The sequence below is a fragment of the Scyliorhinus torazame genome, chromosome 7 (genome assembly GCF_047496885.1).
Source record: "Scyliorhinus torazame isolate Kashiwa2021f chromosome 7, sScyTor2.1, whole genome shotgun sequence".
NCBI classification, from domain to species: Eukaryota; Metazoa; Chordata; class Chondrichthyes; order Carcharhiniformes; family Scyliorhinidae; genus Scyliorhinus; species Scyliorhinus torazame.
In genome coordinates, this window is record NC_092713.1 from 55,794,584 (window position 1) to 55,822,104 (window position 27,521).

At 50.2% G+C, this 27,521-nt stretch overlaps 1 protein-coding gene across 2 annotated transcripts in view; it reads right to left on the reverse strand.

Moving 5' to 3' along the window:
* The window catches only part of zswim5 (zinc finger, SWIM-type containing 5), a 301,620-nt gene that overhangs the window by 82,697 nt on the left and 191,402 nt on the right, over positions 1-27,521 (reverse strand). For both annotated transcript variants that reach the window (XM_072510737.1, XM_072510736.1), the window contains exon 3: positions 4,996-5,144. In XM_072510737.1, the coding sequence (XP_072366838.1) occupies positions 4,996-5,144 (149 nt within the window). The remainder of the gene's footprint in view (positions 1-4,995; positions 5,145-27,521) is intronic.

Genomic DNA, 27,521 nt, shown 5'->3' on the forward strand with positions numbered 1-27,521 from the left:
AGGTCTCCTAGGGGATCGGAGGCTTCCAACCGAATTCTCTTTGGGCCGGATAGTGCCCTGGCACTGCCGGTGCCACCTGGGCACCCTGGCAGTGCCAGCTGGGCACCTTGACAGTGCCAGCCGGATGCTAGCTTGGCACTCCAAGCTGTCCAGGTGGCATTCCCAGCTGGCATGGGCACTGCTGGGGTGGTGCCAAACTGGCATTTTTTGCGCACATGCGATTGGGCCGGGGGTGCCCTTTATGGCTGTTTGCGGATGCTTTGGGGGGGGGATGGGGGGGCAGTGTCAGGGATTGCCATTTTAAAATGACATCCTGATCTCTCGCTACAGTGGGGAGTTCCGACGAGCGGAGCTCTCCGGCGTACAAAACGGGGCTATTTGTGACTTCGGCCACACAATCCCGGCTGAGGCCCTTATACATGAGTCGTGTTGTATGGCCCTCGTGTTTCTCAGGCACTGAGAGCGCCAGGAAACACGTGGCTAAATGCGCTTGTTATGGGACTTTGTTCCCATTTAGTTGAATCGAGCCCAGTGTCTTTTCCAGTTCTGTTTTTTCTTACGGCTCCATCTATTACCACCACACATGTTCCTCTTTTGAGAGAGAGGCAGCTTGAGGTTTGCTCCAATCTTAGTAAACAGGTGACTCTTACAAACTGAATACGCTCAGATATTCTAAACTACATTATCTATTAAACGTAAATGCAGAATTTGTCATCATTTGAAAAAATAGACTATTGGCAAGTTAATGCCACTCATCAATATTCATCTAAAGAACAATAGAGTTTACATAAATTTGGTGATTGAATGGAGGAAGAGTGTCTCACGGTGCAACTATCGGCACAATGAAAAGTTAAAACTGTGAGATCAACCTGCTTGACTGCTCTGTTTGAATAAGTGGTGTTATATAGACTGACTTAAAAGTATAATTGAAAGTTTCTGAAGCATGTTGCATTTTTGTCATTACTTTCTTAGTCAAACATTTTGCAAGGTCACATACATCACAGCAAAGGTTTCAGTTGTACCATTTATTTTATAGCACTGAATCTTTACTGAACATGCATGAATATTAAAATAATTTCCACCTGAAAACTTCAATTTAATTAAACAGTACAGGAGAAGACCATTTGGCCTTTCATGCCTGTGCTGACTCTTTGAAAGGGCAATCCTGTTCCAGCTCTGACATGCAGTACTCCAAAATGCTGTATAATTTTATTTGAACAAAAAGATCAAGGTTGCAAAATAGCAAGGGGGAATAAAGGTCAAGGCTCTTTTTCTTCCAGTGACAACCCTGATTTATCTGCCCTGCCCCCTTTCACCCAATCACACGTGGATCAAAACACCGTTCCAAAGAGCCACATTGAACGAGAAACGCTAACTCTGATTCTCTCTCCACAGATGCTGCTCGACCTGCTGGGTTTATCCATCACTTTGTTTTTATTTCAGATCTACAGCATCCACAGTATTTCGCTTTTATTTAAGCACATGTGGGTGTTGGGCTAGTATCGGATTGGACTCAGTTGCCATGGCTGCTTCAGTGAAATAGCTGACCAATGTTCCTGGTCCATTCAGCTAAGATGACAGAGGGCTGCTGATGACTGTGGAACTGTGCCCAAGCATGAGCCACTGCCACGAGCAGCAAGTGAACACAGGGACAAAAGCGTAGGAGAGAAGTTCCTTCTTCAGAAAATGAAGCCAATTTTTGCTTCCTTCTCTCCCTACTAAGATTAATTGGATTGGATTTATGATATTCACTCCTTTTTTCCTCCACCAGGCTAAACTTTTAACTTCAAAGAAATCCGAGAGGCTCAGTCGAGGTGTTTAAATCGTTACTCTGTAGTGAGGACTGATTTTTTTCCTTATAACTCTTTCAGGCCAATTATCAGGGTAAAATAAGCAGAGCCATCAAAAGTTAGCGATTTAAATCACTTCTATCAGATGGTTCTCAGCCCAGCACAATTGTCCAGAGGAAATTAGCACTTTTGGGCAATTGTTGGGTAAAGCCTTATGTGGGATTCTCCAGCGCATCACTGGGGTACCCCCTAAATGTGGCGTTGGGGAACCAGGAAGATATGGGTAATGTCCCAGACACCATCATCTCTGGCCATGTCCTGTACCTACAGCAGGATAGCCCCACCAGAGGTGGCAGCTCAGCGATACACACATGAGGGAGTTGCCCTGGGAGTCCTCAACACTGACTTTGGACTCCTGAAGTTCCATGGCACAGGTCAAACATAGACAAGGCAACCTCCTGCTGATTATCACCAGCAGCAGAATTGTAATCAACCACAATGTACAACATTATGACCCAGATCCAGCACACTACCATAAAGCCAGGGGATCAATCCTGGTTCAATGAAGATTGTAGGAGGGTATGCCAGAAGCAGCGCCAGTCATGCCTAAAAATGAGGTTTCAACCTGGCGAAGCTGCACAGGACTATTTGCATGCCAAATATTGGTAAACAGATCTAAGCAATCCCACAATCAGCTGATCAGTTCGAAGCTCTGTGGTCCTGCCACATGCAGTCATGAAGAATGGTGGACAAGCAGCTGACGCGAGGAGGAGGCTCCACATCCCCACCCTCACTGATGTGGGAGCCCAGCACATTAGAGTAAAAGGTAAGGCTGAAGCATTTGCAACCATCTTCAGTAAGAATTACTGAGTGGATGATCCAACTTGGCCTCCTCCTGAGGACGTCAGTCTTCAGACAATTCACTTAACTCCACGTGATGTCAAGAAATTACTGAAGGCACTGGATACTGCAAAGGCTCACGACCCTGACAACATTCCAGAAATAGTACTGAAGACATGTGCTCCAGAACTTATTGTGTCCCTAGCCAACCTGTTCCAGTACAGCTATAACACTAGCATGTCGTACTAGGAACAGGCTGACAAGATCCATAGGCCCAGAACAGAAACTGCCAAATGAGGCCTGGCTGGAATAGGTACTGATTGTCTGCAAGAGCACTCAAGTCAACCCATAAGCTCAGTATTGCTATGTGATTACCCACTCACGTTTACACAAAAGAACAAGACCATGTTATGAATATGTAACAAACTTCCAGACATAGGTGATCAACGATGTAGCAGGACAAACAAAAGAGGCCATCAGACTCCACAATGAGCTAATAGATGGTCAGACAAAAGTGTTTTGCTCACAAATAAGGGAACCTGGGTAAAATGTTTTAGTAATAAACCGGTCGAGGTGTCTGATAATTTACAGAGGACAAGCATCTACCCAGCAATGTGCAGAATTTCACCCAGGTATGTCCTATGCACAAAAATCAGGACAAATCCAACCCAAGTGAATTATCATCAGCAAAGTGATGGAAGGGGTTGTTGACAATACTTTCAAGTGGCACTTAGCCAGTTCACTGATGCTCAGTTTGGGTTTTGCAAGGCCACATTACAGTTCACATCCATAGGTAGCAGGAACTGGACAATATTCAGGTTTAGGCTGACAAGTGGGAAGTAACATTCGCACCACACAAGTGCCAGCCAATGACCATCTCCAACAAGAGAGAATCTAATCATCTCCCATGATATTTAACATCATTACCATCACTGAATCGCCAACTATCAACAGCCTCTGAGTCACCATTGACCAGGAACTGAACTGGACCAGCCAAATAAATACGGTGGCTGCAAGAACAGGTTGGTGGCTGGGAAATCGGTGATGAATAACTCACCCCCTGATCCTCCAAAGTCTGAACACCATCTACAAAGCACAATTCAGAAGTGTGATGGAACACTCTCTCCTTGTCTGGATGAGTGCAGCTCCAACAACATTAAAGAAGCTTGACACTATGACATTTATTATTATTATCATCCAGGGCAAAGCAGCCCACTTGATTGGCACCCCATCCATAAACATTCATTCCCTTCACCACCAACATATCGTAGTAGCAGTGTATACCATCTACAAGATGCACTGCAGCAACTCAACGATCCTTCGCCATTGCCTTCCAGACCCGCAATCGCTACCACTTAGAAGGACAAGGGCAGCAGATGCATGGGAAGACCACCACCTGAAAGTTCCCCTCCAAGTCATACACCATCCCGACTTAGAAATATATCGCTGTTCTTTCATTGCAGTTGGGTCAAAATCAAGGAACCCCCTCCTAACAGCTCTGTTGGTGTACCTACACCACATGGACTGCAGCTGCGACACTACCTCCTTCTCAAGGGCAATTAGGAACGGGCCTGAAATGCTGGCCTAGCTGGAAACCACCGCATCTGTGAAAGAATGACTAAAAGAACCACGTTGCAACTGGTGGTTGGGTTAGGCAATATATGCATGTACTGTGCAATTATGCTTACAAAAGTAGGTAAAGTTCTATCCTTCCCTAACTGGCTTTCTCGAGTATAAGGCACAGTTGCATCCTTACAGGTCAGATAGCGTTCATCAACTGCTTGAAAATGGCACTTGAGTATAATTCAAACCTCAAGGAGTTACTGCCTGGAACAAGCTTCCAGAATAAGCTTTCATAATGTAGCATTTACACTATTTATCTTTCTGGAATATAGATGCAGCAGTTTACTGCACTGATACCATTTGTTATTGTCACCATTATAGCTATTAAGTTTCCCCATGCAATTTGATGCAGTGAACAGTAAGGTGAGAGAATGTCAGTGTTTTTTGGAAATAAAGAAACCGCATAAATAAGCAAAATCCACAAATCATTAAAACCTCTACATCACTGCAGATGTTAGAAGTTACTTTTTTGAGCTATTAAAGTCGACAACCTGTTCTTTGAAATGGATAACAGAATGAGAAGAATTATTTGAACTGTAAAATCAAAGCTAATTTATTGTTATAGTTTTAAAAATTAGTCAAACTGTACTGAACATAATCCTGACCAAAAGCAGGGTGGAATTAGAAGCTGCAAAGAATGAGAGTGGCAAGAGAGCTCATACGTGACATCCTGCTCTTCATTAATGGTAGTTTTACTCAGAAGCTTGCCTTTTGAAAATAACGTGTTCTGAAAGAACCTTACCTTAGCAAACATAGAGTTTAATTGCTTGCCTGACCCGTAGTATCCTCCCTGTGATAGGAACTGCTTTACTTGCTCTCGAACTTGTTCCTCATCAAGATGCCAGCAGTTCTCATCATCGATGCTGGCACCAGCTGTTGGGTCAGGGGCTCCTGAGCAAAACAGAGAGTAAGGTGAACAGCAAATATCTACCACATTCGCTACTTCAAAATGGATACTCACTCTATTCTTTGGGTGGAATTTTCCAATTTTTCTCCCAAGCGTTGTCTCGGGAAAGAAAAGCGGATGGCAGCCTGCTGGCTGCCTAGTCAGCTTTTCCCGCCGTATTTTTGAACACTTTGGGGAAAAGAATATGGAAGGGGCATGTCCCATGACACCATGATGGTGTCCTGTACCAGACTCCCCGAACAGGCGCCGGAATGTGGCGACTAGAGGCTTTTCACAACAACTTCATTTGAATCCTACTTGCGACAGTAAGCGATTTTCATTTCATGACGGGACAGGCTCAATCGAGCAATATAGGCTTTTGAAAGGGTGCCCAGATTGAAATAACTAAAAACATGAACTCCCTATGGACACCCCTCCCCCCGATACTGCCCTGGCATGACCCCCTCCCCCCTGGGGCTGTACACGCCTGTGCATGTTGTGGGGGCCTTGTCGTGATTCAAACTGGCCTTGACATGGGGGGCAATCAGAGGCAAATAGTCAATTAGATGTAAATGGGAATCCAGACTTAAAAAGTCAGGATCCCAGTTACGTCATTGGCAGGGTGGGGTGTGGGGACAATCATGCAGGGAAATCCCACCGGTGTAAAATCTGGTTTGAAGCTCCCACTATTCTCTGCCCCTTCCGCTGCTCATGTCCTCTGAAAATGAGGGGGGGGGGGGGGGGGAAGAAACTCACCTAAATGCTGCAAAATGCCTAAAAGCGGTCATAAGGCTCTCCAATGCGAGGAGGATAAAGGTTAGCGGAGGATTAGTGGTACGAATTCTCATTTATGTAGTAAAGCACTTCATAAGAATGTAACCGGACGAATTCCGGTTGCGGCTATGCGGAGCTAAGTCGCACATTCGGCAGCTTCCGCTAAAAATGGACTTTTGGGCTCTTTTCAGGGCCCCCAATGGCATTTTTTCCAATGTTTCCCAGTGTGGGAAGGAGATTGCAATAGTTCCTCGACAGTGTATGGCTTGGACCAGGAGCGGGGCGACTAAAAAAAGTGGTGGTGAACCTAAAGAAGGTGCGAGGGGAGAGCAAGATGGCGGAGTGCGGGGACCAGGCAGCATGGATGCAGTGGGCACAGGAGCAGCAGGAGGTTAGCCAGCGCTGCTTCAGGGAGATCAAAGCGGACCTGCTGGAGCCGATGAAGGCTTTTATCGACAAGCTGCTGGAGACCCAGACGGCCCAGGGGGGTCCGACAAAAGATCTCCGACAACGAGGACGAGATCTTACGCCTTGCGGCAAAGGTGGAAGCACACGAGGCGCTCCACAAGAAATGGCAGGAACGGTTCGAGGAGATGGAGAATCGGTCGAGGTGGAAGAATTTGCGGATTATGGGCCTCCCGGAGGGGCTGGAGGAGTCGGACATGGGGGCGGTGCTGGTGCAATTTCATCGGTTCGCTGATCGGGAGTGTGTGCTCAGGTGGGTCAAGAAAGAGGGGAGCAGCAGGTGGGAGAACACGGAGGTTCGAATATACCAAGACTGGAGTGCGGAGGTGGTGAAGAAGAGGGCCGGGTACAATCGGGCGAAGGCGGTGTTGCACAGGAAGGGGGTGAAGTTTGGCATGTTGCAGCCGGCGCGACTGTGGGTCATCTACAAGGACCGGCACCATTATTTTGAGTCTCCAGAGGAGACGTGGGCCGTTGACCAGGCCAAGAAGCTGGACACAAACGGAGGGTCGGGATGGGTGGTCAGGGATTGCTGTTGGGGTGTTACATTTTGAGGGGGCGTTCTTTGCTCTTATTTCTTTTTGGTTTGGTGAGGGTGGTTAGGGCACTGTTTTGGTTGGGTCTGTCGGGTGGGCTCTTGGAGGGGGGTAAGTAAATGGAGTAGGGGTGGATGGCCGGTAGGGGGGGCGGGGCCCCGCGGGGGAGGGGGAGGCCCGAGTCGGGGGGTGAGGCTGCTGCTATGGTCAAGGAGGAGCTGAAGCGAGTAGAGGGGGTTGGGACGGGGGTCTGCCGCCCTGGGGAACGGGACGGGCGTGGGTGCGGGCGCGTGGCTGGCCAAGGAGGGGTTATGGCTAGTTGGCGGGGGAGGGGGGGTGGGTAGCCCCATGATCCAGCTGATAACCTGGAATGTAAGGGGACTGAACGGGCTGGTCAAGCGGGCCCGGGTGTTCGTGCACCTGAAGGGGCTGAAGGCGGATGTGGTCATGCTCCAGGAGACACACCTGAAGGTGGCAGACCAGGTAAGATTGAGGAAGGGGTGGGTAGGTCAGGTGTTTCATTCGGGGCTGGATGCCAAAAATTGGGGGGGGGGGGGGGGGGTGGCGATCTTGGTGGGAAAGAGGGTGTCGTTCGAGGCGTCGTGCATTGTGACGGACAATGGTGGCAGGTACGTAATGGTAAGTGGTAAGCTGCAAGGGGAGAGGGTGGTGCTGGTCAATGTGTATGCCCCGAACTGCGACGATGCGGGTTTTATGCGGCGCATGTTGGGTCGGATCCCGGACTTGGAAGTGGGGGGGCCTGATAATGGGGGGAGACTTTAACACGGTGTTGGATCCGGCACTGGATCGCTCCAGGTCTAGGACGGGTAGGAAGCCGGCGACGGCTAAGGTGCTGAGGGAGTTTATGGACCAGATGGGAGGGGTGGACCCTTGGAGATTTGTAAGGCCGGGGGCTAGGGAATTTTCATTCTTCTCGCATGATCAAAGGCTTATTCCTAGATCGACTTTTTTATTATGAGTAGGGCGCTGATAGCGAGAGTAGAGGATACAGAGTGCTCGGCGATAGCCATTTCGGATCATGCCCTGCATTGGGTAGACCTGGAGCTGGGGGAGGAGAGGGACCAGCGCCCGTTGTGGCGCTTGGAGGTGGGGCTGTTGGCGGACAAGGAGGTGAGTGAGCGGGTCCGAGGAAGCATAGAGAGATACTTGGAGGCCAATGATAACGGGGAGGTCTGAGTGGGGATGGTATGGGAGGCGCTGGTTAGGGAGAGCTGATCTCCATTAGGGCCCACAAGGAGAGGAGAGTGCAGAGGGAGAGGGAGAGGCTGGTGAGGGTAGGCAGGAGGTATGCGGAGATGCCTGAGGAGGGACCGTTGAGGAAGAGGCGTAGCCTCCAGGCTGAATTCGACCTGCAGTGGAGGAAGGCCCAGGGGGCGATTTATGAGTATGAGGAAAAGGCAAGTCGGATGCTGGCGCATCAGCTTCGGAAGTGGGACGCAGCGAGGGAGATCGGGAGAGTTAAGGATAGGGGAGGGAGTGTGGTGCGGAGTGGGGTTGGCATCAATGGGGTCCTCAGGGACTTTTATGAGGAATTGTATCGGTCCGTGCCCCCACTGGAGGGAGGGAGGGATGGGCCGCTTTCTGGACCAATTGAGGTTTCCAAAGGTGGAGGAGGGACTGGTGGCGGGATTGGGGGCCCCGATTGGGCTGGAGGAGCTGGCCAAAGGGATAGGGAGCATGCGGGCGGGGAAGGCACCGGGGCTGGACGGTTTCCCGGTCGAATTCGACAAGAAATATGTGGACCTGTTGGGCCCGTTGCTAGTTAGGACCTTCAATGAGGCAAGGGAGGGGGGGGGGGGGGGGGCTTTGCCCCCGACGATGTCGCGGGCACTGATCTCCTTCATCCTGAAGCGGGACAAGGATCCCCTGCAGTGTGGGTCCTACAGGCCGATTTTGTTGTTAAATGTAGATGCCAAGGTGCTGGCGAAGTTCTTAGCCATGAGAATTGAGGATTGTGTGCCACAGGTGATCCACGAAGACCAGACTGGGCTCGTGAAGGGGAGGCAGTTGAACGCGAATGTGTGGAGGCTCCTGAATGTTATGATGCATGCGAGGGAGGGGGAGGCGGAGACAGTGGTGGCGATGGACGCTGAGAAAGCCTTCGATAGGGTAGAGGGGGGTACTTGTGGGAGGTGCTGAAGAGGTTCAGGTTTGGGGAGGGGTTTGTCAGGTGGGTTAGGCTGTTGTATGAGGTCCCGATGGAGAGTGTGGCCATGAACAAGAGGTCTGAGTACTTTCGGTTGCATCGAGAGACGATGCAGGGGTGTCCCCTGTCCCCCCTGCTCTTCGCACTGGCGATTGAACCCCTGGCTATGTATGAGGGAGCCTAGGAACTGGAGGGGGTTGGTGCAGGGTGGCAAGGAGCATAGGGTGTCGCTCTATGCGGACGACTTGCTGCTATATGTGGCGGAACAGGTGGAGGGAGGGAATGCCGGAGGTAATGAGGATCCTCAGGGAGTTCGGGGATTTCTCAGGGTTAAAGCTCAACATGGGGAAGAGCGAGTTGTTCGTGATTCACCCAGGTGGCCAGGAGCTGGGGGGCCCAGCATAGACTTAATTTCACGAGGCTGGTGGAGCAAATGGAGGAGGAGTTCAAGAGGTGGGACGCGTTGCCGCTGTCCCTGGCGGGTAGGGTGGCGTCAGTTAAGATGACGGTGCTCCCGAGGTTTTTGTTCCTGTTCCAGTGCCTCCCCATGTTTATCCCGAAGGCCTTCTTTAGGCGGGTCAACAGGAGCATAACGGGGTTTATGTGGGCGCGAGGGACTCCGATGGTTAGAAGGGTGTTCCTGGAGTGGAATAGGGATTGGGGGGGGGGGGGGGGGCTGGCACTGCCCAACCCGTGGGTACTACTGGCCGCCAATGTGGTGATGGTGCGCAAGTGAGTGATGGAGGGGGAGGGGGCTGCATGGAAGAGGCTGGAGACAGCGTCTTGAGGGTACGAGTCTGGAGGCGCTGGCAACGGTGCTGCTGCCGCTCCCTCCAATGAGGTATACCACAAGCCCGGTAGTGGCGGCTACCCTCAAAATCTGGGGACAATGGAGGCGGCACAGGGGGGGGGGGGGGGGGGGGGGGGGGGGAAGTTGGGGCCTCGGTGTGGACCCCAATACGGGGGAACCACCGGTTTGTCCCAGGGAGAATAGACGGAGGGTTTGCGGGGTGGCACAGGGCAGGGATAAGGTGGTTGGGGGACCTGTTAGTGGACGGGAAGTTCACGAGCCTGGGTGAGCTGGAGGAGAAGTATGGGCTCCTCCCGGGGAACACCTTTAGATATTTACAGGTAAGGGCGTTTGCCAGGCGGCAAGTGGTGGAATTCCCGCAGCTGCTGCCACGCACAGTACAGGACAGGGTGCTCTCGGCGGGGGGGTGGGTTGGAGAGGGGAAGATCTCGGAAACTTACCAGGTGATGCAGGAGGAGGAGGAGGCCTCGGTGGTGGAGTTGAAAGGTAAGTGGGAGGAGTTGGGAGAGGAGATCGAAGAAGGGACGTGGGCAAATGCCCTAGGGAGGGTGAACTCTTCCTCTTCATGCGCGAGGCTCAGCCTCATACAGTTTAAGGTGCTGCACAGGGCGCACATGACCGGGACAAGGATGAGCCGGTTCTTTGGGGGGTGAGGACATATGTGTTTGGTGCTCAGGGAGCCCAGCAAATCACACCCATATGTTCTGGGCATGCCCAGCGCTGGAGGAATTTTGGAAGGGCGTAGCGAGGACAGTGTCGGGGGTGGTAGGATCCAGGGTCAAGCTGGGCTGGGGGCTCACAATATTTGGGGTTGCAGGGGAGCCGGGAGTGTAGGAGGCGAAAGAGGCCGGTATTCTTGCCGTTGTGTCCCTGGTAGCCCGGCGAAGGATTCTTCTTCAGTGATTCTTCCATTTTATTTTTGTTTATTTACCCTGGGGGATCTGAGGGGGTGTATATATTTGATATGTTTGCTTTGTGTTAATTCGGGGTGTTAATTTATTATGTATAGGGGGAGGGGGCACGGGGGTTGTTTTACTTTGTTCTGTATTTAATTCTATTGGGTTCCTTTTTCATTCTGTTGTTGATATCTTGTGAAAACCCCAATAAAAATTATTTTAAAAAAAGAATGTAACCGGACAAAACTTAACACTTCAGGTGATCAGGCAAAAGCATGGTCAAGGAGGTAGGTTTTCAGGAGCACCAGGGGACTACAGGATAAGGTGATGTCAAAAACGGGAGTTAGGGAGGGGAGGGTCTCGGAGGTATACAAGGAATTAATGGAGTGGGAAGGGGTCCCAATCAGGGAGGTGAAGTGGGAGTGGGAGGACAAGTTGGGAGGGGAATTGGAAGTCGGAATATGGGAAAAGACCTTGAGAGTTAATTCATCCTCGACATGTGCCAGGCTTAGCCTGATCCAGTTCAAGGTTATTCATAGGGCTCTCATGACTGTGGCCCGGATGAGTAGATTTTTTGAGGAAGTGGAGGATTGGTGCAGATGCTGTGGGGGAAATCCGACGAATCATGTGCATATGTTCTGGGCGTGTCTAAAGTTGAGGGGATTCTGGCAGGGATTTGCGGAAGTCATGTCAGAGGTCCTGGAAGGGAGGGTGACACCGAGTCCGTAAATGGCAATATTTGGTGTATCGGAAGATCCGGGGGGGCCCCGGGGTGGGGGGGCGATGTCCTGGCCTTCTCCTCCCTGGTGGCCCGGAGACAGATTTTGCTGGGATGGAGAGACTCGGAGCCTCCAAAGTCAGGTGCATGGGTTAGCAACATGGCAGGGTTTCTCAATCTGGAAAAAATTAAGTTCGCCTTGAGGTTCAAGCCAGGGGTTCGCCCGGAGGTGGTAGCTGTTCATCGACTTCTTTAAGGTAAGGGAGGAAAATGGGAGACATGGAACTTAATATACGGTAATCAGGAGATAGGGCGGGGAGGGGGGGGGGGGCAATAGAATATGTTATTTTAATGTTGTTGCGAGTGTCGGCCTGCTCAGTTGTTTAAGAAATATTAAATTATTGAACTGTGAAAATTACAAATGCTTCAATAAAATATTTTCTTAAAAAAAAAAGAAAGTGCACTTGTACATATCAGGTATGAAAGGACCAAAGTCAGCTGTGATGACATGCACTGCTGAATAAGCAGGTTGGACCTCACTGTCATGGGTGACATGTGGAGAATAGTCACTCAAGTTCAGTAGAGGAGGGGGTTGGTGCTCGAGGTAGAATTAGGCACAATGAAGTAATGCCTTGGGCACAAAAACGGATTAAAGTAGCCAAAGCACAATCATTAAGATTGTTTATTTTTTTACGCTCTCTTACAAAACTGAAATGTTCTTGCAAAGATATTGAATAATTTACAAGAAACCACCTGCTTCAATTATTGGGGGAGTTTCCAGGGCTTCTGAGGAAAGCAAGACTGAATCCTGCAGGAAACCCCATAAATCAGGTCTACCATGGGTCAAAACTGGACAAGCAGAAAAGCTTTATGTTTTATTCAACATTCCCTAACTGAGAATTGAAAGAGAAGCTGATTTACATTGAATATAAACCCCCAAATACTGAGCGTTGGTTTAATCAATAAAAGTATCAAGGGGGGGTTACCAACCATGAGTTTCAGATGTACACAATCTAAAGCTAACAATTGTGTTTTGTATCAGAGGTGTAAGGAAGGCATGTGACATAAGCGACAAGATTTCTCACAGCATTATTGGAGTTGCCAGCATGATTCAGGTGAACGGGAACTGGGAAATTAGGCAGTAAGCACCTCTGCAGGGTTTCCACTTCACCCTACAGTAATTTAATTAACACTGTTTGTCTGCTTCCCGTCGCAATGAACAGCGGCATAACTCTGCATCCAACATATTAACAAGCATCTTTAGCAGGCCTCATTTCGCATTTCTGACATTTGACCTAATGTTTGGAGTGGCAATATATCCAGCTTTGAAGTTTTGGGGTTCATTTGTAAATTTACTTTACTAATTCTTGTTTGAGCAGATATTTAGGATACTGGTGTATTTTTCTCCCGTTAATGTTTGATGCATTTTCTTCATTTCTTTCCAAATAAGACCATGAATTGCATGTCTGTGAAATGAGAAGCAGCAGAATCATTTAGCAATATCAATGAGGACCAGGGTGTACTGAAAGTCTTGCCAAGAGCTCTGACGAACAGGAAGGTCCTTAAAGTAGATGGGATCTGCAAAGTTTCCCCCACAAGCCGATATTCACTCCACTTTAGCACATCACAGCACTTAACTGGAAGCTACACCAAGCACAGTGTCCATTGGCAAGTCAATGTTAGCCGAATGCAGTGGGGCGCCATCAAAACACCAATGTAGCTCATACCACAAGTGTACCAGATGGAAGAATGCACATCAGACCTATCAGTAAGCAATAGAGCTGGATTGCCTGTGTTCATCAGAATAGGCATCATATCAGCATGCCCGGTCACACATCTACACGGTCACTTTCAAGGAGAACCGGCATTACAGGGTTCAGAATAGAATGAAGCGAATTGCAGATCTGTTCTATCAGCTGCGGCGACATCTACCATAAGGATAGCATGATTGTGGTTGTTTTTGCTCTGCCTCCTTCAGTCTAAATAGGGCAATCTACACTATTGGACAAAGTGCTGCCCTCAGATGTATGGAACAAATAGCTCAACCACCTATTTCATCTCCTTTGTTACTTATCGGCATCAGGAGCATAACACAGCTGCCCAAAGTCACTAGGCTATTGCATTTCCCAAACTGCAGCGGGGCAGAAGTTCAGGTGAAACAGGTTGCCTAGTAACAGCAACATACATAATTTTTAGCTGGTCTCATCTTAGCAAGCTTTCTTAAGGCTTGCCTTAGTCTTTTGCATCCATTTTCATATCCCTTACGTAACGCAGACAATATTCGGCCTTGCCACCCACCTCCCAGGAATTCTGTACACAGAAAACTGTGTGCACATTTACCTTACCGGCTATCAAGGAAGGGAATTTTGGTGCTGCATTGGTCCACCTTCCAACCACATACCTGTACGCTATTTCCTGCTCCAGCACAAAAGTTGTGTATCAATTCTGATTCTTTTGTCACACGCTGCCTTTGTGAAACCTTTTTAATTTTTATACATAACCATTATAAAAGCTTTTCATCACTGCAGATTTACAGAGGCTGGGCGAATTTCTGGTCCCATTTACAACCTTTGGAATTTCTCACTGTGCAATGCTATCAATGAGTCCATTGCTGACAGGCAATTCCTTATTCTTCCTCATCATGGGCAAACCTCTCAAATTCCAGCTCAAAAATGCACCAGGAGCTCACCTGCACACATTGAAGCACCTGAATATGGAAAATTCCATGAAATCAAGTACAAGATCCTGGTGTGATTCCACCCTGCATCAGTTCACTTGTTAACGGATTGGTTTTGAGTCTAGAGAATGAGAGAGCATTCCATGTTGCCTCACTGAGATATTTCACTCGATTTAAGAGAATTATTGTGATCTACCAAGTGGTCTGCCACCATGGACTGATAGGATGCATCGTATTGCCCTGCATTTGGGTGTCCATCCTCAGTCTGCTTGGGGATAACAAAGAAAATGCATTGATGAGGAATGAAGTCTGGAATTAGGTAACTGTCTGGTCACCCTCCCAGCCAAATAAACAAAAACTTGCATGACTTCATTTTAACAATGCAGCAACTGTACTTAACCAGAGCTTGCAGATTAACTTCTCGTTTTGCACCATTTTGCCCTCTTGTCTACACCTTGACAGGTATATATATTTTTACATTAATCCCATTAAAACTGCAATGACTGATAATAATGTACAAACATAATTTGTGTTTGGAAATGCAACTGCTCCAGTCCAGAGGAAGGGAATGCTCAAATCAAATTGACAGCATTTCATCATAAACAATCAAGCTAAATTACCCTGTTTACAGTCCACAAAGGCAGCATCACTGATTACGATGAATCTGCTGAGATTGCAGAATTCAGACCGCATTTCACAAGTATATTTTGACGTTTCCCTTCGAGGACAAACCATGAATTACAATTACCACTATTGTGAAGAATATACTGTTTTCACACCACACAAAGCACAAGACGTAAAAAGCTATACAGTTTGCCACTCTGCCGCTATTCGCCAACAAGCACCAATATTTTTGTTTTTGAAGATAAGTTGTGTATTCCTTTTAAGTATTTCTCCAAAGAAAGACACCAGGCGGGATTATCCGTCGGCCGGTGCTGGAATCGGGAAACGCGATTGGGCAGAGAATCGGTTTTGAGGTCAAAATCGTGGCTGGTGCCGCAATTCTCCTGTGCCTCGACAGCGGCGTCATGCGTTCCACTCCGCATGAGTGACATGTGACATATCATTACTGGGCCTGACCTGATATTCTCCAGAGTCTGCGCAAGAGTCCAGACGGCAAGGTTCAATTGTGGTTTTATAAAACGAGGAACTGCATGCGGAGAAGGCATTTGATTGAGTGGAGTGGTGGTACTTGTTTGAGGTTTTTGGGAAGTTTGGGTTTGGGCCGAGAGTTGTGGCATGGGTGCGGTTGCTGTATGTGGCACCAAGGGCGAGGACGAATGATATGAGCTCAGGAAGCTTTGACTTACTCAGGGATACGAGGCAGGTGTGCCCACTGTCGGCGTTGCTGTTTGCTCTGGCCATAGAACCGTTGCCGATGGCTCTCGGGGTTGGCGGAGTGGCGGGGGATTATGAGGGGACAGTGGGAGCATCGGGTGTCATCCCATGCCGATGACCTCTTGCAGTATGTTTCGGATCCGCTGGAGAGTATGGGAAGGGATTATGGGCCTGCTGGGGAGGTTTGGAGGGTTCCCGCGGTACAAACTGAATATAGGGAAAAGAGAGGTATCCCCGGTGAATGAGCTGCACAGCGGGCTAATTTAGGGGGGGAAAACAGAAAATGCAGTGTTAGACAGTCCGATGCATGTAGCCAGGGACGTGTAGCTGCTGTTTCAGTGGTCAGGACACCCGGGTGCCGGCATGTGGTGGAGAGTGGGGGTTTGCACGCCCTCTGGGTTGTGCGTAGAGCGGGGGTTGGTGCCAGGGCCATAGTGCTGCCAATTCACCCTGAGGAGGTGGTGCGGTTTTTTTTTTTTTTTTAAACAGTACTGCAGGCTGGTCCGGATAGTGTTGCTCATGGCGCTTACAGCCTCAGCCGCCTACACTCTGCGTCCAGGCATGGTGGACGGCGATGGCTGGCAGCCCCCTTCCCGAGCCAGGGTACAAGGTCAGCCATTTCCCCTCCACAGCAGAGTGTTAAGCTTAGCGTCCATGAACCCCCCCCCCCCCCCAATGAGTATGTGCTTGGTACCACCCCTGCCCAGCTCTGTTCTGTGCCAGCCTCCCATCCATGTCCAGCAGTGCCGCCCACAGTGCACACCCCCACACTGCCCACCCTCACACTGCCCACCCACACACTCCCATGTCCCAACCCCATACACCTCATCCCCCAACTCCAAAACCCCACCCCCGCGATGAACGATGCATGCAGCTCACTATGTCCCCGCACGAGACGTTAGCCCACAACAGACAGTAGAGAGCCCAGATGGGTGGTGGGGTGCCGGTATCAGAGTCCTCGCCTTACAAGGAATGGGCCCTGGATGTCACTAGAATAGCCAAGGGCAGATCTGCCACCGACATAGACGTTGATGTATGGCGCAGAGGTGAGGATCTTCCAGCCCCCACCCAGATGACCTGTCACACGCGAGTTGTTAATGCCATAAAGAATGACCCATCCCTCTCACTGACCACGTCCATTCTCCTGCAGGATTCTCATCCAACGGTGCTGGACCATCCAGGGTGCTTCCCCTCCTCTCATGAAAACACAGAGGGGAGCTCAGAGGAGACCACCGTATTCGTGGCACAGCTGTCCTCCCCACCCTCCACCAGCGCAGAGACACCCCCCCCCCGGTGAGTGATAGCAGTGGAAAAGATTCTGGGGCACATTCTGGTGAGCACCACACATTTGCTGAAGAACATCAGGTGGAGGCAGGAATGCCCGGGCGAGACAGCAGTCGGAGGTCTGCTGGATTCCAGGACCCAGCTGGGGTCCCAGTCAGCTGCTGAGCCTCTGGACCAAGTTTAACCGAAGCTGATGCAGTAGAGAGGGTGCGGCCGCGAGATTCAGAGGGGGATGTCGGCAACACTCCAGGAGGTCCATGGCCGATTGGAGGAGGAGACTACAGGCACAGGAGATAGCGCCGGCAATGCGTGGAACCGAGGCCAACACCCGTGTGGTGCTGACTGCAGTGGAGAGCCTGGTGCACGACGTCGGCAGTATGAGTGGAGGTGTCCAAAACGTGACTCAATCAGTAACGGCCAAGGGAGCGCCTCAACAGTGTTCCAGTCGCTGGGGGGGCTTGTCCTAGTCTCAGATGGACAAAGAACAGAGAACAAAGAAAAATTACAGCACAGGAACAGGCCCTTCGGCCCTCCAAGCCTGTGGTGATCCAGATCCTCTATCAAAAACTGTTGCCCATTTTCTAAGGATCTGTATCCCTCTGCTCCCTGCCCATTCATCTATCTGTCTAGACACATCTTAAATGACGCTATCGTGCCCACCTCTACCACCTCCGCCGGCAATGCGTTCCAGGCACCCACCACCCTCTGCGTAAAGAACTTTCCATACATATCTCCCGTAAACTTTTCCCCTCTCACCTTGAACACGTGACCCTTAGTAATTGAGTCCCCCACTCTGGGAAAAAGCTTCTAGCTATCCACCCTGTCTATACCTCTCATGATTTTGTAGACCTCAATGAGGTCCCCCCTCAACCTCAGTCTTTCTAATGAAAATAATCCTAATCTACTCAACCTCCCTTCATAGCTAGCGCCCTCCATACCAGGCAACATCTTGGTGAACCTCCTCTGCACCTTCTCCAAAGCATCCACATTCTTTTGGTTATGTGGCGACCAGAACTGTACGCAATATTCCAAATGTGGCCGAACCAAAGTCTTATACAACTGTAACATGACCTGCCAACTCTTGTACTTAATACCCCTTCCGATGATGGAAAGCATGCCGTATGCCTACTTGACCACTAGCGACCTGTGCAGCCACCTTCAGGGTACAATGGACCTGAACACCCAGATCACTCTGCACATCAATTTTCCCCAGGGCTTTTTCATTTACCGTTTGTTTGCTCTTGAATTGGATCTTCCAAAATGCATCACCTCGCATTTGCCCAGATTGAACTCCATCTGCCATTTCTCTGCCCAACTCTCCAGTCTATCTATATTCTGCTGTATTCTCTGACAGTCCCCTTCACTATCTGCTACTCCACCAATCTTAGTGTCATCTGCAAACTTGCTAATCAGACCTCCTATGCCTTCGTCCAGATCATTTATGTATATCACAAACAACAGTGGTCTGAGCACGGATCCCTGTGGAACACCACTGGTCACAGTTCTCCATTTTGAGAAACTCCCTTCCACTACTACTCTCTGTCTACTGTTGCCCAGCCAGTTCTTTATCCATCTAGCCAGTACACCCTGAACCCCATACAACTTCACTTTTTCCATCAACCTGCCATGGGAAACTTTATCAAACGCCTTACTGAAGTCCATGTATATGACATCTACAGCCCTTCCCTCATCAATTAACTTTGTCACTTCCTCAAAGAATTCTATTAAGTTGGTAAGACATGACCTTCCCTGCACAAAACCATGTTGCCTATCACTGATAAGCAAGCCCATTTTCTTCCAAATGGGAATAGATCCTATCCCTCTGTATCTTCTCCAGCAGCTTCCCTACCACTGACGTCAGGCTCGCCGGTCTATAATTACCTGAATTATCCCTGCTACCCTTCTTAAACAAGGGGACAACATCAGCAATTCTCCAGTCCTCCAGTACCTCACCCGTGTTCAAGGATGCTGCAAAGATATCTGTTAAGGACCCAGCTATTTCCTCTCTCACTTCCCTCAGAAACCTGGGATAGATCCCATCCGGACCTGGGGGCTTGTCCACCTTAATGCCTTTTAGAATACCCAACACATCCTCCCTCCTTATGCTGACTTGACCTTGAGTAATCAAACATCTATCCCTAACCTCAACATCATGTCCCTCTCCTCGGTGAATACCGATGCAAAGTACTCGTTAAGAATCTCACCCATGGCTTCCGGGTGCGGCGATGACCAGCTGAGTCGCACGTTTCGGCAGCTCCCTGTGAAACGGACTTTTGGGCTCTTGATAGGAGCCCCAACGGCAATTTTGACGGCTAAAAACACTGCGGTAAACCAGAAGGGAATCCCCCCTGGATACGGATGGAAAAAGGAGGAGAGAGTGGCCAGATTGCAGTGGATCCTTTAGAACAGCGGCAAGGAAGGCAAGCAAAAACCAAGATGGCGTCGGAAGGTGGCAGTTTAACATGGGGCCCTGAACAACAAGAGTTCTTGAAATGCTGTGTGGAAGAGATCAAAAAGGAAATGAAGAAAGAGCTGTTGGCCCCGATACTACAGGCGATCGAAGGGCTAAAGGAGGAACAAAAGACCCAGGAGCGGGAGCTTCGGGTCGTGAAGGCAAAGGCAGCCGAGAATGAGGACGATATATAGGGCCTGGTGGTGAAGACGGAGACGCAGGAGGCACATCAGAAACGATGTGTGGAAAGGTTGGAGGCACTGGAAAACAACGCAAGGAGGAACAACCTGAGGATTCTTGGTCTTCCTGAAGGTGTGGAGGGAGCGGACGTCGGGGCATATGTGAGCACGATGCTGCACTCGTTAATGGGAGCGGAGGCCCCGGCGGGTCCGTTGGAGGTGGAGGGAGCATACCGAGTGATGGCGCGAGGACCGAGAGCAGGAGAAATTCCCAGAGCCATAGTGGTGAGATTCCTCCGTTTTAAGGATAGAGAAATGGTCCTTAGATGGGCAAAGAAAACTCGGAGCAGTAAATGGGAGAACGCGGTGATCCGCGTTTATCAAGACTGGAGTGCGGAGGTGGCGAGAAGGAGGGCGAGCTTTAATCGGGCCAAGGCGGTGCTTCATAAAAAGAAGATAAAATTTGGAATGCTGCAACCGGCAAGACTGTGGGTCACATATCGAGGGAGGCACCACTACTTTGAGACGGCGGATGAAGCGTGGACTTTTATTGTGGAAGAAAAACTGGAATGAGCGGGTTATTAAAAAGAACGTTCGAACAAAGTGGTGGGGCGAATGTGGGGGGCAAAGAGGGGTTTTATGTACTAATCCTGCGATGTGGTAACTTTTCTCTCTCCCACAGGTGGTGATGGGGGGAGGAGGGGAGGTGGAGGAGATGGGGCGTTGGCCATTGGGGGCGGGGCCAAGGGAGAAGCGCGGGCTTGGTTCCCGCGCTATGATAATCATGGCGGGAATAGAGAAGCAGGAAGGAGGGGGCGTCGCACGGTGCGAGCCGAGGTCACGGGGGGAAGCCGAGGTCAGCCAGAGTTTGCTGACTTCTGGGAGCAACATGGGGGGAGTAATTACGCTAGCGGGGGATCTAGCGGGGGGGGGGGGGGGGGTGGGAGGGGGGAATTACTGGGTTGCTGCTGCTGGGGAGAGGGGGGAGCTGGTATGGGAGAGGATGGGCGGGGGGGCACCGCCTGGGGGAGATACAGCTGCGTGGGAACCGGGTGAGGAGCTGGAAAAAGGTGATGGCTAATCGACAAGGGGGGGGGGGGGTAGGAAGCCCCCCAACTCGGCTGATCACGTGGAACGTGAGAGGGCTGAACGGGCCGATAAAGAGGGCACGGGTACTCGCACACCTTAGGAAACTTAAGGCAGATGTGGTTATGTTACAGGAAACGCACCTGAAACTGATAGACCAGGTTAGGCTACGCAAAGGATGGGTGGGGCAGGTGTTCCATTCGGGGCTAGATGCGAAAAACAGGGGGGTGGCTATATTAGTGGGGAAGCGGGTAATGTTCGAGGCAAAGACTATAGTGGCGGATAACGGGGGCAGATACGTGATGGTGAGTGGCAAACTACAGGGGGAGACGGTGGTTTTGGTAAACGTATATGCCCCGAACTGGGATGATGCCAATTTTATGAGGCGGATGCTAGGACGCATTCCGGACCTAGAGATGGGAAAGCTGATAATGGGGGGAGATTTTAATACGGTGTTGGAACCAGGGCTGGATAGGTCGAAGTCCAGGACTGGAAGGAGGCCGGCAGCAGCCAAGGTACTTAAAGATTTTATGGAGCAGATGGGAGGTGTAGACCCGTGGATATTTAGCAGACCTAGGAGTAAGGAGTTCTCGTTTTTCTCCTATGTCCATAAAGTCTACTCGCGAATAGACTTTTTTGTGCTGGGTAGGGCATTGATCCCGAAGGTGAGGGGAACGGAGTATACAGCTATAGCCATTTCGGATCACGCTCCACACTGGGTGGACTTGGAGATAGGGGAGGAAACAGGAGGGCGCCCACCCTGGAGAATGGACATGGGACTAATGGCAGATGAGGGGGTGTGTCTAAGGGTGAGGGGGTGCATTGAAAAGTACTTGGAACTCAATGATAATGGGGAGGTCCAGGTGGGAGTGGTCTGGGAGGCGTTGAAGGCGGTGGTTAGAGGGGAGCTGATATCAATAAGGGCACATAAAGGGAAGCAGGAGAGTAAGGAACGGGAGCGGTTGCTGCAAGAACTTTTGAGGGTGGACAGACAATATGCGGAAGCACCGGAGGAGGGACTGTACAGGGAAAGGCAAAGGCTACATGCAGAATTTGACTTGCTGACTACAGGCACTGCAGAGGCACAATGGAGGAAGGCACAGGGTGTACAGTACGAATATGGGGAGAAGGCGAGCAGGTTGCTGGCACACCAATTGAGGAAAAGGGGAGCAGCGAGGGAAATAGGGGGAGTGAGGGATGAGGAAGGAGAGATGGAGCGGGGAGCGGAGAGAGTGAATGGAGTGTTCAAGACATTTTATAAAAAATTATATGAAGCTCAACCCCCGGATGGGAGGGAGAGAATGATGGGCTTCTTGGATCGGCTGGAATTTACCAAGGTGGAAGAGCAGGAAAGGGTGGGACTGGGAGCACAGATCGAGGTAGAAGAAGTGGTGAAAGGAATTAGGAGCATGCAGGCGGGAAAGGCCCCGGGACCGGATGGATTCCCAGTCGAATTCTATAGGAAATATGTGGACTTGCTCGCCCCGGTACTGACGAGGACCTTTAATGAGGCAAAGGAAAGGGGACAACTGCCCCCGACTATGTCTGAAGCAACGATATCGCTTCTCTTAAAGAAGGAAAAGGACCCGCTACAATGCGGGTCCTATAGACCTATTTCCCTCCTAAATGTAGATGCCAAGGTCCTGGCCAAGGTAATGGCAATGAGACTAGAGGAATGTGTCCCGGGGGTGGTCCACGAGGACCAAACTGGGTTTGTGAAGGGGAGACAGCTGAACACGAATATACGGAGGTTGTTAGGGGTAATGATGATGGCCCCACCAGAGGGAGAAACGGAGATAGTAGTGGCGATGGATGCCGAGAAAGCATTTGATAGAGTGGAGTGGGATTATTTGTGGGAGGTGTTGAGGAGATTTGGTTTTGGAGAGGGGTATGTTAGATGGGTGCAGCTGTTGTATAGGGCCCCAGTGGCGAGCGTGGTCACGAATGGACGGGGATCTGCATATTTTCGGCTCCATAGATGGACAAGGCAGGGATGCCCTCTGTCCCCATTATTGTTTGCACTGGCGATTGAGCCCCTGGCGATAGCGTTGAGGGGTTCCAAGAAGTGGAGGGGAGTACTTAGGGATGGAGAAGAGCACCGGGTATCTTTGTATGCGGACGATTTGCTACTATACGTGGCGGACCCGGCGGAGGGGATGCCAGAAATAATGCGGATACTTGGGGAGTTTGGGGATTTTTCAGGGTATAAATTGAACATGGGGAAAAGTGAGTTGTTTGTGGTGCATCCAGGGGAGCAGAGTAGAGAAATAGAGGACCTACCGTTGAGGAAGGTAACAAGGGGCTTTCGTTACCTGGGGATCCAGATAGCTAAGAATTGGGGCACATTGCATAGGTTAAATTTAACGCGGTTGGTGGAACAGATGGAGGAGAATTTCAAGAGATGGGATATGGTATCCCTGTCAATGGCAGGGAGGGTGCAGGCGGTTAAGATGGTGGTCCTCCCGAGATTCCTCTTTGTGTTTCAGTGCCTCCCGGTGGTGATCACGAAGGCTTTTTTTAAAAGGATTGAAAAGAGCATCATGGGTTTTGTGTGGGCCGGGAAGACCCCGAGAGTGAGGAAGGGATTCTTACAGCGTAGCAGGGATAGGGGGGGGCTGGCACTACCGAGCCTAAGTGAGTATTATTGGGCCGCTAATATTTCAATGGTGATTAAGTGGATGGGAGAGGAGGAGGGAGCGGCGTGGAAGAGATTAGAGAGGGCGTCCTGTAGGGGGACTCGCCTACAGGCTATGGTGACAGCCCCATTGCCGTTCTCACCAAGGAACTACACCACAAGCCCGGTGGTGGTGGCTACACTGAAGATTTGGGGACAGTGGAGACGGCATCGGGGAAAGACTGGAGCCTTGGGGGGGGTCCCCGATAAGAAACAACCATAGGTTTGCCCCGGGGGGAATGGATGGGGGATATGGAATGTAGCAAAGAGCAGGAATAACGCAACTGAAAGATCGGTTTGTGGATGGGAAGTTCGCGAGTCTGGGAGCGCTGACCGAGAAATATGGGTTGCCCCAAGGGAATGCATTCAGGTATATGCAACTGAGGGCTTTTGCGAGGCAACAGGTGAGGGAATTCCCGCAGCTCCCGCCACAAGAGGTGCAGGACAGAGTGATCTCAAAGACATGGGTGGGGGATGGTAAGGTGTCAGATATATATAGGGAAATGAGGGACGAAGGGGAGACTATGGTAGATGAACTAAAAGGGAAATGGGAAGAAGAGCTGGGGGAGGAGATCGAGGAGGGGCTGTGGGCAGATGCCCTAAGCAGGGTAAACTCGTCGTCCTCGTGTGCCAGGCTAAGCCTGATTCAGTTTAAGGTATTACACAGGGCACATATGACTGGAGCACGGCTCAGTAAATTTTTTGGGGTGGAGGATAGGTGTGCGAGGTGCTCGAGAAGCCCAGCGAATCATACCCATATGTTTTGGTCATGCCCGGCACTACAGAGGTTTTGGATGGGGGTGACAAAGGTGCTTTCAAAAGTAGTAGGAGTCCGGGTCGAACCAAGCTGGGGGTTGGCTATATTTGGGGTTGCACAAGAGCCGGGAGTGCAGGAGGCGAGAGAGGCCGATGTTTTGGCCTTTGCGTCTAGTAGCCCGGCGCAGGATATTGCTAATGTGGAAAGAAGCCAAGCCCCCGGGGGTGGAGACCTGGATAAATGACATGGCGGGGTTTATAAAGCTAGAGCGGATTAAGTTCGTCCTAAGGGGGTCGGCTCAAGGGTTCACCAGGCGGTGGCAACCGTTCGTCGAATACCTCGCAGAAAGATAGACGGAATGGGAAAAAGAAGGCAGCAGCAGCAGCCCAGGATCGGGGGGGGGGTTTGTGTTGTTATAATATTGTGTAAAGGATGCACAATGTACTGTGTTGGTTGACCAAAAATTTTCAATAAAATATTTAATAAAAAAAAAAGAATCTCACCCATTTTCTCTGACTCCACGGATAACTTTCCTCCTTTGTCCTCGAGTGGGCCAACCCTTTCGCTAGTTACCCTCTTGCTCCTCATATATGAATAAAAGGCTTTGGGATTTTACTTACCCTGTTTGCTAAAGATATTTCATGACCCCTTTTAGTCCTCTTGATTCCTCGTTTCAGATTGGTCCTACATTCCCGATATTCTTCCAAAGCTTCGTCTATCTTCAGTCGCCTAGACCTTATGTAGGTTTCCTTTTTCCTCTTAGCTCGTCTCACAATTTCACCTGTCATCCATGGTTCCCTAATCTTGCCATTTCTATCCCTCATTTTCACAGGGACATGTCTGTCCTGCACTCTAATCAACCTCTCCTTAAAAGCCTCCCACATATCAAATGTGGATTTACCTTCAAACAGCTGCTCCCAATCCACATTCCCCAGCTCCTGCCGAACTTTGGTATAGTTGGCCTTCCCCCAATTTAGCACTCTTTCTTTAGGACCACTCTCATCTTTGTCCATGAGTATTCTAAAACTTACGGAATTGTGATCACTATTCCCAAAGTAATCCCCGTCTGAATCTTCAACCACCTGGCTGGGCTCATTCCCCAACACCAGGTCGAGTATGGCCCCTTCCCGAGTTGGACTATTTACATACTGCTCTAGAAAACCCTCCTGGATGCTCCTTACAAATTCTGCTCCATCTAGACTTCTGACACTAAGTGTCTCCCAGTCAATGTTGGGAAAATTAAAATCTCCTATCACCACCACCCTGTTGCTCCTACATCTTTCCATAATCTGTTTACATATTTGTACCTCTATCTCATGCTCTCTGTTGGGAGGTCTGTAGTACAGCCCCAACATTTGTTACCACACCCTTCCTATTTCTGAGCTCTGCCCATATCGCCTCACTGCTCGCGTCCTCCATAGTGCCCTCCTTCAGCACAGCTGTGATATCCTCTCTGACCAGTAATGCAACTCCTCCACCCCTTTTACCTCCCTCTCTATCCCACCTGAAGCATCGATATCCTGGGATATTTAGTTGCCAATCATGCCCGTCCCTCAACCAAGTCTCAGTAACAGCAATATCATACTCCCAGGTACTAATCCAAGCTCTAAGTTCATCTGCCTTACCTACTACACTTCTTGCATTAAAACAATGGCACCTCAGGCCACCAGTCCCTTTGCGTTCATCATCTGCTCCCCGCCTACTCTTCCCCTTAGTCACGCTGACTTCATGATCTAGTTCCTTACAGGTTTTAGTTACTACCTCCTTACTGTCCACTAACCTCCTCATTTGGTTCCCATCCCCCCGCCACATTAGTTTAAACCTTCCCCAACAGTGTTAGCAAAAGCACCCCCAAGGACATGGGTTTCAGTCCGGCCCAGGTGTAGACTGTCCAATTTGTAGTAGACCCACCTCCCCCAGAACCGGTCCCAATGTCCCAAAAATCTGAACCCCTCCCTCCTGCACCATCTCTCAAGTCACGCATTCATCCTGCCTATTCTTTCATTTCTACTCTGACTACCACGTGGCGCTGATAGCAATCCTGAGATTACTACCTCTGAGGTCTGACTTTTGAAACTTGGCTCCTAACTCCCTAAATTCTGCTTGTAGGACCTCATCCCGTTTTTTACTTATATTATTGGTGCCTATACGCACCACGACAACTGACCGTTCACCCTCCCCCTTCAGAACGTTCCGCAGCCGATCTGAGACATCCCGGACCCGTGCACCTGGGAGGCAACATGCCATTCAGGAGTCTCGTTTTCGACCACAGAACCGCCTATCTACTCCCCTTACAATTGAATCCCCTATGACTATAGCCCTTCCACTCTTTTACCCGCCCTTCTGTACAGCAGAGCCAGCCACGCTGCCATGAACCTGGCTGCTGCTGCCCTCCCCTGGTGAGCCATCTCCCCCAACAGCATCCAAAACGGTACACCTGTTTTGGAGGGAGATGACCGCAGGGGCCACCTGCACTGCCTTCCTGCTTTTTCTCTGCCTTTTGGTCACCCATTCCCTTTCTCCCTCAGCAATCCTAATCTGTGGTGTGACCAATTCGCTAAACGTGCTATCCACGATGTTCCAAAGTGAGTCCATCCGCAGCTCCAGTCATCATGCGGTCTAACAAGAGCTGCAGCTGGACACACTTCCCGCACGTGAAGGAGCCAGGGACATCAGCCACGTCCGTGAGCTCCCACATTGAGCAAGAGGAGCATAACACGGGTCTGCGATCTCCTACCATTTTTAATCTTCAGCTCAACTTAGTCCAACTATAATATCAAATAATAGATAAATGAAAAAGGAAAAAAAAAAAAAGAAAAATTGTTACCAATCACACGATAACAAAAAAGAAATAGAAAAACCCTACCTCAGAGAAAAGAAAAACTACTTACCAGTCACCAGCCAATCACTTACCTGCTGGCTGTGACGTCACGGTTCAACTTCTTTCTACTTCTACCTGCCCTAGAGTCTTCTTCTTGATCTTTACTCGGCTGGGATCCTTACAGCGATTGTTCTTTTTTTGGTTAGAGGAGGAGGTAGGGAGGGAAACACTAAAGAAGTGTTTGGGGTTTAACCGTCTCTTGACAACAGCTCCTCCACAAACCTTGATGACCTTGATGAGGAGCTGCGGAGCATGTCCCAGCCTCAGGTGGATATCGCCGAGGCCCTCCAGAGCACATCCCGGTCACTGGGGGAGGTTATCCAAGTCCCACGTGGGGATAGCCGAGACGCTGGGGAGCTCATCCCAGTCGCAGGTGGGCATTGCCGGGGCACTCCAGAGCATGTCCCAGTCACTGAGGAGTATCACAGAGGGCATCAACACCATGCTGCAGAAATTGAGGAGCCGCTTGGGCTGGCAGAACCAGATGACGGAGGGGCAGCCGGGGCTCGCTCCAGCTGCTCCTCCATCCGGAGGTGAACCCCAGTGTCCTATGGGCACTGGCCAGGAGGGTGCCAACCTGGATCCATCCTACAGAGTGCCGATGACGGCCACCAGCTCATCTGAGACCTTCCCTGACAACAGACAGGGTTGGGAGGGGGATAGGTTGGGAGGGTGTGTGGGGGGGGG